The sequence below is a fragment of the Meles meles genome, chromosome 11, assembly GCF_922984935.1.
Source record: "Meles meles chromosome 11, mMelMel3.1 paternal haplotype, whole genome shotgun sequence".
NCBI classification, from domain to species: domain Eukaryota; kingdom Metazoa; phylum Chordata; class Mammalia; order Carnivora; family Mustelidae; genus Meles; species Meles meles.
Genome location: NC_060076.1, coordinates 26962375 through 26974557, shown reverse-complemented (window position 1 = coordinate 26974557; position 12183 = coordinate 26962375). Strand labels below are relative to the sequence as shown.

The 12183-nt window shown below is 39.4% G+C and overlaps 1 protein-coding gene across 3 annotated transcripts in view; it reads left to right on the top strand.

Moving 5' to 3' along the window:
* Positions 1-12183, top strand: part of SLC44A1 (solute carrier family 44 member 1) — a 199739-nt gene that overhangs the window by 113437 nt on the left and 74119 nt on the right. For all 3 annotated transcript variants that reach the window (XM_046022434.1, XM_046022433.1, XM_046022432.1), the window contains exons 6-9: positions 1804-1973; positions 3895-3984; positions 10114-10253; positions 11891-12077. In XM_046022434.1, the coding sequence (XP_045878390.1) occupies positions 1804-1973; positions 3895-3984; positions 10114-10253; positions 11891-12077 (587 nt within the window). The remainder of the gene's footprint in view (positions 1-1803; positions 1974-3894; positions 3985-10113; positions 10254-11890; positions 12078-12183) is intronic.

Below are 12183 nucleotides of genomic sequence, written 5' to 3'. Positions count from 1 at the left end.
ACTGAAAGATATTCTGTGATTTAATAGCTTTTTATATCATTAGTGAAACAAATTTTATCAAAAACAATGGCTTGCATACCTTTAAGCATTGCTCAGAATGCTCTGACTTTCTGCAGTTTCTGACAAAACATCAAATCTTGAGCATTAAATTTCACCAGTCCCGTTTTGAAGGTACACACAAATACACCCACAAGTCACAAGAGACACTTCTTTTTTTAAGTGAACATTCATGTCATAATGTCACATCATTATTTTGGGATACATTTTACCAAAGCATAACTAAGGTAAGACTTGATCTTTATTATTATTGTTTTGTTGTTCCATGAAGTTTAACAGCATGGAATATGTTGCCTATTCTTACTCCCATTGGTGCTCATTTACCAGCATCTAAGGAAAATCAATACCTAGTACATTTATATTTTTATTTGAAAAGAAATATTTTTGTTGTTTTCCATGGAAGGAAACAAAGATACTGTTTGACTTCAGTTCATACAAAACTGCTTTGCTGGGATCAGAAACCTTGGAATTTGGTATTTAGTCATATATTCTTAGCCACGAATTTGACCCAAATACAGTGCCAACCAAGAATGAGAGCACGCTTAGCTCATTGCCATCAACAGAGTTATATTAGAGCTATGACTGATAGTTCTACAAATAATACTGAAAATCTTGAGATTTGTGTTAACAATGGCTAACCTTTAACTTAATGCACACAGACGTGTGTATTCGTGTACAGACAGACATGGATTCTGTTAGAATCCATACAAATCACAACTGAGGACATGTTCATAGAACTTTTTTAGACTCTCCTGTTGATCAGATATATACCGTAGTCTCAAAGGCTAAAATAGAATACGTTATAACAAACCAGAGCTACGTCACTGTTCATACATAGCTGTGTTCCTTCACAAGAAGAGCTCTGTGGTCAGTGTAAACCTGATAGAACCGATGACCTCATTTTTTGGACACAAATAATCTCCTAATCATAATGACATATAAAAAGAAAACCATGCAGCATCTCATGACCCTAACAAATCGGAGATTTTTTCATTTACTTATATTTTTTTCTGTTCTCATTCTTATGTTTCTCTTTTTTGTACAGAGATATCAACCATCACATTAGATACAAATTTCTGCTTCTTTCCCCTTGTACTATTACCTCCTAAGTGTTTCCATACATTAGTATCCATGGTTATTGTTTTAAACAGCTGCATATTATGCTGTATGTTGATGTCTTGGCATGATTAATTGATATGAGAGTTAATAAGCTTGTGCCCCACACGCCTTTTCTTAATGCAAGGTTTTGTATGCTGTTCTGATAGAGGAAACTTTGTATTCACAGTGGAACATTTCAAGCAAAAGCATGTGTGTTTTCTAGTTTTAAATAGCTTATGGCAAAAATTCATTTTCAATCCAATGAAGTATACGTTTGTAAGTTTTGTCATCTGTCCATTGACCGATGGATGTACAGGCGAAGGAGTTTAAGTGTTTGCTTTTGCTTTTCGTATTCTGTACGTGCGTATGTGCGTGTATATGTGCGTGTGTTTCTTTCCAGAGGGGAGGGTAATGTCTTCCTTTGGAATATGCACTCCACCCTCTCTGATAAGGCCTGTGGTAAGACTCGCATCCCTACCCATGACAGTCATCCTCATAGCATTAAGCTCACAGCTCTTGGCCCCCATATGATGTGTGGAGGGTGGAGTGTATTGCAGTCATAATCACCTTTCATTTGTGTGTTTGATGTGGCATTTATATTAAGTAGGAGTAATTTTTTTTCTGATTTTTTTTTTCTTGTATCACCAGTGCACCTATTCCATTCTTCCATCGCTGTGCTCCTGTGAACATTTCCTGCTATGCCAAGTTTGCAGAGGCCCTGATCACCTTTGTCAGTGACAATAGTGTCTTACACAGGCTGATTAGTGGAGTAATGACCAGCAAAGAAATTATATTGGGACTTTGCTTGTTATCACTAGGTAATTGTTTTTCTCATTATTAGCTATTGCATAGTACTGCAGTAGAAGACTGTTCTTTTAACCAAAATATGAATACAACGGGATACCTGTACAATGTTTAACTTCCCATACCCAACATAATTGTTTCAGATTATATAGAGTTATAAATATATACATATTTAAATATATATATATATTTATATTTATATATCTGAAACTTTCTTTTTCTCTCATTGGAGATAATGGGTGTTTTCCCAAACTGGTTACTGTCTATAATAACCTTTAATATGATAGCAGGAGGCTTCTTTTAGTGGATCAGTACCCCCTTTGTTTTTAGTTGTAATTCCAGAGGCTTATAAAAAAGAGCCACATAGTCTCTTCTCTGTTTCCATCAAAGAGCAAAGCTTTCTGATAGATTACTTTTTGAATATGTTTTTTTTTTTTTCATTGCTACAGTTCATAATACCATTGTATTGCTGGAAACGTTAGGAAATCTCCACTTGTTAGCCCTTGAGTTTTCTTGTCAATAGATAAAGTAAATGTGATTTTCAAGATGTAAATACCCTGGGTTATCCTAGAACCATATGTAGCCGTATCAGAATCTATAGCTCTTTCTAGATGGGTGGAGTAAACTGTGGTAGGAACCAAGCACCTCTTTCACTGTATAAGTAAAATGAGTATTTATGCCTGTTAACAATTATAGTCATTAAGAAGACTAGCCGTATTTCCATCTTGTCATTAGAGAGTATTTTCTTTTTGCTTAGGTAGTACTTGACTCAATTGAAATAATGCTGTCCATATGAAAAGCTATTTCTGTGATATTTGAAACGCTCCCATCTGTTTTTGGTTCCTGTACATTTATTGCAAAAGTGAGTACCTTAATAATGTTACCTAGTCACAGATCCCGACCGTTTATTTGGCTTTGCAAATGGTCCCCCCCAAAACTTGAATTAGTCCAGCTTTACGAAAAAGTTATTTGGTTTCTGAAATAGTTGAAGACTTTAACCAAGAAAAGAGAAACCAAACCTTAAAAATGGTGCTAATAATGTGAAACCATTGGAATTCCAGTTTTTATTGGAATGGTTCTCTTGAGGCTTAAGATCTTTGTCTATTTGTTGGTAACATGGGCCTTTAGATAATTAAAGTAGAACAATTTATGATTTCAGAAACAAATTTCCCCATGCAAAGGTCAAATCTTCCTGGTTTCTTTTTTAAGATTTCTTTCACTCAAGATTTTAACATGTTGGAATTTAGCTTGGGTTGGGTAGAGGCATTGGCTAAGTAACTCAAACTGAGCTTTGCTCTTTTTTGAAGAGTCTCTCAATCAATCAGGACCCCTGACCCCAGTCGAGAAGTAAGGTTAAAGGAATTTGGGCCTCAGGAGGCTTCAGGATATTATTCCGTAGGGTCAGAGCATTTTTTGGAATTTCAGAAGAGAAACGACCATAAAAAGATAAAATACTGTCTAGCGTGTGGACCATCTATCAGAGAAGTTGGTCTTGAAATGCAAGGGTTACTCCAGGAAGCGTAGCACCTACTTTAACCGATCTCTGTCTGTGTGTGGTAGTTTTTCCAATCACCGACACGACACATCACTCTCTCCACTCTGTGTGTTGGCATGTCTGTTTGCATGTGAGTTCTGACGTCTTCCCGTGGTGAATCCACAACAGTTGTGTGCTGTTTTGGAGTCACCATGTTGCATTTGCATGTGTTCTTTTCTGTGATTTATAAACCCACGGTTAGGTGCCTTTGGTTTCCAGTGCCGCAAGTACCAAAGTCAAAGCGCAGAAGTAGCCAGTTAACCTTTCGTCCCTAAATTGGGGTCTTGAACGTGTCAATAGCGACCAATTGTATCCCTAGGAGAAAACAATTGAAAGAGTTTCTCTTTATATTTTCCAGTGTTTTAAAATAATATTCTACGTGTTCTCTGTCTTCCCTGCAGTTCTATCCATGATTCTGATGGTGATAATCAGGTATATTTCAAGAGTACTTGTGTGGATCTTAACTATTCTGGTCATACTGGGTTCACTCGGTAAGCTGCTTATTCCTTTGTTTTTTAGTAATTAGAATTGAGAGTTAAGTCTGCTTTTAACAGTCCCTCAGTTCAGAACTACTTTGATTATTTTAAAGATTTTATTTATTTATTGAAAGGCACACCTGCCTGGGAGCAAGGGGAGGAGGGAGAGGGACCTGCACTGAGAACACGGGCCATTAGGGGATCCCAGGACCGGGAGATCACTCAGACACCCCACTTTGGTTATTTTAAATAATTTTCCTTTTGTAAGGCTTGTGAGTTCATTTATACACCATAAAAAGACTGGTGAGTGGATTACACTGACGTTAATTCACTAGGAGATCACTAAATGAGATAAAATGGTGAAGTCATTGGCATTTGGAATAAAAGCAAGTGAAGACATTTTTTAAAAGGAGGCTAACATTTTTCTGTCAGTATCAGTTTTGGGAGAAGAGCCCATGACTAAAAGAAAGCAACTGAGGCCCTGTTCTCCTTCTTGTTCTGTAACTTTTCTCTTGATACTTTCAATGTTCCCTGCCTGGTAGAGGAAGGGATCCTTTCCTTTGATCCTAAACCTTTTAACGGCCTGAATCCCCCATTCTAAGGTGTCGAAGTTCTTTCTGGTTGAGCTACTCCTGGTGGGATAATTGTGTGTGCATAAAATTTTTACTCATTTTTCTGTCTATTGACATTCTATTTTGTTTAATATTTTTGTTTTACTATTTCTAATGAAACCTTCTGGGTTTTCCGTGTTTGTTGTCTTTTTTGGAGAATAGTAATTCCCTCCCCTCCCAAATATAAATTATCTAACTACTACCCATGGTAGAAAATAGAAATATAAAAAGAGGAAAAAGTTTTATTTTCATATACCACCTCTTTTCTTTATTGTTTTTAATTTAATTATTTGAGAGAGCAGAGTGAGCAAGAACACAAGTTGGGGGAGGGAAGGCAGAAGGAGAGGGAAAAGCAGACTCCCTGCTGAGCATGGAGCCCAGTGGATCTCAGGATCCTGGGATCATGACCTGAGCTGAAGACAGACGGTTAACCAACTGAGCCACCCAGGTGCCCCACTACTGCTTTAAAAGAAGTTTACTTTTGCCTTTAAAATTTTCACAGTTTTACCCCACCTTCCCTCAGTTTACCACTATTAGCGTTGAAATTCAGAACATATGTATATTTTTTAAAACATATAAAGTGACTTTTTTCAATGCATTTGTAAATGCTTTACCCAGTGTGAAATTTTTTTAGTAGGGAGTTTTCTGCCATTACATTTATAATCCTGCCTGCTATGTTTGGTCTTATTGGTGTCATCTGTTTTATGTTTTCCTTAAGTATGTGCTTTCTTATTTTGTTTTCCCCATCTTTGCTATATGAACTATGCTTTCACTGGTTATTTTCACCTTGTTTTGGATGGTATACATTTTATTTTTACTTCTACAATTGGGAACCCATACGTTTTCAGAAAATATTCAATCTAGAATCCTATCATTATTAAAGGCTGAAATGAAAGGGTAGGTGTTGGGTTTTCCCCTACCTCCTTTAAATTCAGCATACACTTCCTTTCCAATCCTACTCCTGTCTGTCTGCTCCCATTTTAGCCATTAACAAATAATCTGAATTTTTGCTTTCAGGTTATTAAAGTTAAACTATTATTTGATATATTGTATCTTTTTTAATGGATTTTTTGCTTGGGCTTAAAATGTTTCATAATTACATTTATAAATTTATTTACATTCTTCTGTCCTAGTTTTAGTGAGAACTACTGGTCTTCTGTAAAACTTAACTCTTGAGTTCTTAATTTTGGTTCATCTTTGTTTTTAGTTCTTTATTTAGATTCAATTTAGTTAACATAGACTGTATTATTAGTTTCAGAGGTAGAATTTAGTGACTCACCAGTTGCATATAACACCCAGTGCCTATTCCATCAAGTGCCCTCCTTAATGCCCATCACCCACTTACTCCATCCCTGACCCACCTCCCTCCAGCAACTCTCAGTTTGTTTCCTAGAGTTCATTATGTCTTGTGGTTTGCCTCCCTATTTTCATCTTACTTAATTTTTCCTTCCCTTCCCTATGTTCATCTGTTTTGTTTCTTAAATTCCACATATGAGTGAAATCATGCGGCATTTGTCTTTCTCTGACTGACTTATTTTGCTTAGCATAATACGCCAAAGTTCCATCCACGTCATTGCACTTGGCAAGATTTCATTCTTTTTGATGGCTGCATAGTATTCCATTGTGTGTATATATACATACATCTTTATCCATTCATCTGTCGATGGACATCTAGGCTCTTTCCATAGTCTGGCTATTGTGGACATTGCTGTTATAAACATTGGGGTGCCTGTGCCCCAGTTCATCTTTGTTTTGACGAGAATTTGAATTCATGTAACTTATTCATGAAGTACTTGTGGGTTCTATATTTTCTCAACTCTTGAGCATCTAAGATTATTAGCTCTGCCTTACATGTGAATATTCAATCCGTTGCATATAAAATTCTCAGGGGGCAATATGTTCCCTGGGTCTGTACTTGACTTTTTGGAGACCAGTCTAATTTTGTGCCTTTGCCCACCACCTATTTCACTTACCTAGATGTGTCTCTCATTTTTAACTTATCCTTGTAACTTAAAATTTCTGTCTGATTCTGAATCTTAACTAGGTGTGCCTATGATCTCTTTTTTGAGGTGGCGGGAGTGTGTCTTTTCCAACCTGAAAAGTTGTCTTATTTCTGTATTTGAATACTGTTTCTGTTTCAGTGGTTTTCCTCTTCACATCATTCTTCATTCTGCTATCATCTTCTACATTATCATTTGAATCCTTTATCACTTTCTTTACACTCAGAAAGAGCTCTTCAGGTGTACCTTCCAGATCACTGATTTCCTTTTCCTTACGGTCACTTCTTTACTTGACCTCCTCACTTTGTTATTCCAGTCCTTCCTTCGTCCAGCCATCTTTCTTTTTACTTCAGCCTGTGTGACCATCGAATCTAGTTTCTGTTTCTTAGTCATTTTGGGTTGCTGTGACAAACTACCCTCGACTGGATGCCTTATCAACAACAAATGTTTACTTCTTACAGTTATACAGGTTCAGAAAGCCAACGGCAAGGTGCCAGCAGCTTCATTTATCTGGTGAGGGCTGGGTTCCTGTGTCCAACCATCATCATGGTATTTTCTCACATGGTACAAGTGGGGAGGAGCTCTCTGACAGTTGTGCTATAAGGGCACTGATCTCATTTGTGAGGGCTTCACTCTCATGATCTCATCATCTTCCAAAGACCCACCTCCAAATACCATCTCATTAAGAATGAGGACTTGAGTATATGAGTTTTAGGGGGACACAAACATTCAGTTTATAGCAGATGGATCATTTTTATAAAAAAACTAGATCTGGATTCCAGCTCTGCCACTTACTAGGTGTGTGACAATTGGCACGTTATTTAACTTTCCTGAATTTCAATTTTATCACTTAAAAAGTGGGACTTTGAATACTTGCTTAATAGCATTGTGGTGCTTCAATTTGGTCGCGTCGGTTTTGCACTTCCTAACACAAATTTACTTGTTTAATAAGTTGTATCTTCTGTGGCTGTTATGAATGGTATCCTCCTTGATGTCTCCTTTATTATCTCGTTCTGTTTTCTTTTCTGTTTTTATTCTTTCTTTCTCATTTCTTTGTGTCTTTCTCTCATAATGTTTTTAAAAGTTTAAAAAAAATTTTTTTTAAGATTTTATTTATTTATTTGATAGACAGAGACCACAAGTGGGCAGAGAGGCCGGCAGAGACAGAGAGAGGGGGAAGCAGGCTCCCTGCTGAGCAGAGAGCCCAATGCGGGGGTCGATCCCAGGACCCTGGGATCATGACCTGAGCTGAAGGCAGAGGCTTTAACCCACTGAGCCACCCAGGTGCCCAAGATTTTAAAAATTTTTAAGTAATCTCTACACTAACGTGGGGCTCAAACTCACAACCCCAAGATGGAGAGTTACATATTCCACCAACTGAGCCAGCCAGGCAGCCGTTTCCCTCATAACTTCTATTCCTATTTGTAGAAAACATATTCTACTCCATTTTTTAAGGCTATGACAGTTTTCTTTAAGATTTCAAAATGGAAGGGGTGCCTGGGTGGCTCAAGCGGTTTAATGTCTGCCTTCAGCTCAGGTCATGATCCCGGGGTCCTTAGATCAAGTCCCACATTGGGCTGCCTGCTTCTCCCTCTGCCTGCCACTCCCTCTGCTTGTGCTGTCCCTCTCCCTCTCTCTCTCTCTGTGTTTCAAGTAAATAAAGTCTTTGAAAAAAATAAAAAAGATTTTGAAATGGAAGTACTTCCCTTTTTCAAATGTTTTTCATAGACTCGTGGTTGTTTTTAAATTTGTTTATTCATCTTCAATGGAAAAAAAAAATCGTGCTCACTGTTTGCTACCAGGCAGGGGTGGCATTTCCCTTTGACACTATTCACTGTTTACTTGAGTGCAGGTGGGGATCAGGTTGATTTGCATATCTCTTAGCTCAATTTCTCCTCTCCCAGGCATTTATCTTGTCTGCCTACACATACACATCTTTATTCTGAATCTTCCATTTCCTTGCTGTAGCCTACAAGGCCTTCCACTAGGATCTGGTCTCTAGAGCCCCTCTGCTCCTTGCTTGTTGCTTAGCCATGGTGGCCTCCTTTCTCTCCTGCTAGGCGGGGTCCCACTCAGCATCTTAGAATTTGCTATTACCATTGCCTGCAACACCGTTGTCTTAGATAGTTTTCTTTCTTTTTTTTTTTTTTTAAAGATTTTATTTATTTATTTGACAGAGAGAGAGATCACAAGTAGGCAGAGAGGCAGGCAGAGAGAGAGGAGGAAGCAGGCTCCCCGCCGAGCAGAGAGCCCGATGTGGGGCTCGATCCCAGGACCCTGAGATCATGACCTGAGCTGAAGGCAGCGGCTTAATCCACTGAGCCACGCAGGCGCCCCGTCTTAGATAGTTTTATAGATTGTTTTTGCCCTGTCTTTGATTCTTTTGCTCAGATACCAGCTCACCAGTGAGACCTTGCTTACCCATCTTATTACAGTGCTTTCCCAACCCCAGCACTTTCTATCCCTATTAAGAGTTTACATTTTTCTTCAGACATCATATACTCTATTTTTACTTATTTTCTTATTTGTTTTGTTTCCTTATGACTATATAAGCTCCATGAGGGGGGAGGGTGGGGACTTAGTTTTGTTCACAGTTCTGTCCCCAGCACCTCGAACAGTCGTTGCTCTGCGCACTCAGAATGAAGGAGTCTGATACAGTGCTCATGTGGTGGCAAGTTTCCCCCCTCTACAGTTTAGCTCTTGGGATCTCTGAACCAGGGACAGGGAGAAAAATTCCCATCCCTAGCACACACCGCTAGCAAGCTATCAAAGATCTCCTGTCTTTGTTCCTGCTTTTGGTGGGAATTACTCCTTTCGTCTTCATTTGCTCATTGTACAAATACTGTATCAACTGCATGACTGTTTCCACAGGGGACACTGGGGTTACTGTGATAGCACGTCAAAGAGGATCTTTCCTTTCCTCAGTCCTCAGCTTCATTACTGATTTCTGTGACCCTTACTTGCTTCCTGCAAGCTCCTCAGGTCCCAACAGGCGCCGACTCTCTCTTCATGATCACTTCCTCTCAGGGGTACCTGTCTTTGCTGGCTCTCTCTGAGCTTCAGTGTCAATAAAAAATATGGCTGGGCGCCTGGGTGGCTCAGTCGGTTAAGTGCTGCCTTCAGCTCAGGTCATGATCCCAGAACCCTGGGATCAAGTCCCACATCAGGCTCCCTACTCCACAGAGAGTCTGCTTCTCCCTCTCCCTCTGCCTGCCGCTCTGCCTACTTGTGCTTTTTCTCTGTCAAATAAATAAATAAAATCTTTAAAAAATAATAATAATAAATATGGCTGAAGGACATCTATTTGATACGCTGGAATATGTCTAAGTACCTAGTGTGAACGATGATAAAGGAGTAATTGGAGCTCCCCTTATGTCCACAAAAAGTTACAGCCACGCACCCCCCGCCAGCCAAATGGATTGTTGCTGTGTCAGTCCCACAGTGATATGTAGGAAAGATCCAGGAAAGGGCAGATTTATGTTACACATTTTCTCATGCTAGTTATTTCCAAAACAATTGGTTTTTGAACCCAGGTGGCACAGGGGTACTGTGGTGGCTGTATGCAAAGCAAAGAAGGTCTCCCAAAGAAACCGTGATTCCTGAACAGCTTCAGATAGCTGAAGACAATCTTCGGGCCCTCCTCATCTATGCCATTTCAGCCACAGTGTTCACAGTGAGTATGGGCTTGGGTGGATCTTTCAGGTTTACGTTTTTCTTTACAGGGATCATGACTGGAGCAGAAACTCACCTCTAGCTATTGCATGCCTAACCCTGACCTCCATGAGAGAAAATCTCTGTCCCATGGTGTGGAACACTAAAAAGTGTTCAGAAGGCTCCCCTAATTGCTGAGTGTTATTTGACGCAACCTTTTATTCTGCACTGCCTGCTTGTTGCGAGAGGAGTTTTGCCTAGAATATTTACATTATCATTTGTAAGAACATGTTATCTTACTGTCATAATATAATTCCTTTTTTAAAAATTTCCTTTTTTTTTAAAGATTTTATTTATTTATTTATTTGAGAGAGACAGAGACAGAGATGGCGAGAGAGAAAACAAGTGGGGACAAGATGGAGAAGCAGGCTCCCTGCTGAGCAAGGAGCCGGATGAGGGGTTTGATCCCAGAACCCTGGGATCATCACCTGGGCCCAAGGCAGCCGCTTAACCAACTGAGCCACCCAGGTGCCCCTAAAAATAGTTTTCTTTCCTAAAGTTTGTTAAGAAACGCACCACTTCATATCATTTCTTTTACTTGTTCACTAATTATTTTCCCGTTTTTGCCTTTTCGACTTTTAACGTTATTCCAAGTCGGTGAGCCCTGCTGGCTAGGCACTCTACAGTAAATTACCAATGAACGTGTGGTTAAATAATCTGTACTCGTATCTTTGGTTCATCTTCTCGCTGAAAAAAGGAAAAAAAAAAATCTCAGACACTTCTTAGACCAATCCCAAGCTTTTTTTTTTTTTTTTAAGATTTTTATTTATTTATTTGACAGAGAGAGATCACAAGTAGGCAGAGAGGCAGGCAGAGAGAGTGAGAGGGAAGCAGGCTCCCTGCCGAGCAGAGAGCCCGATGCGGGACTCGATCCCAGGACCCTGAGATCATGACCTGAGCCGAAGGCAGCGGCTTAAACCACTGAGCCACCCAGGCGCCCCCAATCCCAAGCTTTTAATTGAGCTTTAAAAATTAAAAAATCAAGCCACACAAAACCATTAGTCCCAAAGGTATTTGTTTGTTACTATTATCTAAATATGTATTAATCATCTTTAAGTACAATTCTTCTCTTTTTTTTTTTTTTTTTTAATTTAAAGTATCGTTCACCCGCCCTCACCCAGGGCCTGGTGAGGGTGTGCAGGGCAGGGAATCTGACATCGACCCTGCTGTGTAGGGGCTCTTGGTCCAGTAAAGGAGGTGAGGTACAAATACAGCCTCTGATTTCGTAATCAGGGTGTATTGTCTTCTCCCCTGTTTTCAGAACGACAGGTGTGTATCTATCCAGATAAGTTCAGAGCCTCATCCCGACCAACAAGCAGCCCATTTTGATTCATAATGAGTAGAAAAGTAAAGTAGGAGAATTCTAGAATTTATTAATTGGAGAAATCCTTTTATGTTTAGCTTTAAGGATATTTTCAGTGTACAAACGAGAGCGCTAAGTGCCACAAGACTGATAAAGTATTTTGGGGATTCAGAGAATAATAGCCCTTCCCCCATCTGAAAGGAAGGGTTCTGTTAAAAATATCCGCCATTGTTCGGTTCCTGTGTTCACTGCCCAAGACGCTAACGGGAGCCTTTCTCTGCCTTCTCTGGACACAGGTTATCTTGTTCCTGATCATGCTGGTCATGCGCAAGCGCGTTGCTCTCACCATCGCCCTGTTCCATGTGGCTGGCAAGGTCTTCATTCACTTGCCACTGCTAGTCTTCCAACCCTTTTGGACTTTCTTTGCCCTTGTCTTATTTTGGGCATACTGGATCATGACACTTCTTTTTCTTGGCACCACTGGTAAGAAGACCTGCCGCTTCTTTCTCTTAGTGATGAATCTGATTTGTTTAAATTATTTAAAATTTAAGGTAGAATTCTCAGACATTTATGACCGAGGTCTGATTGC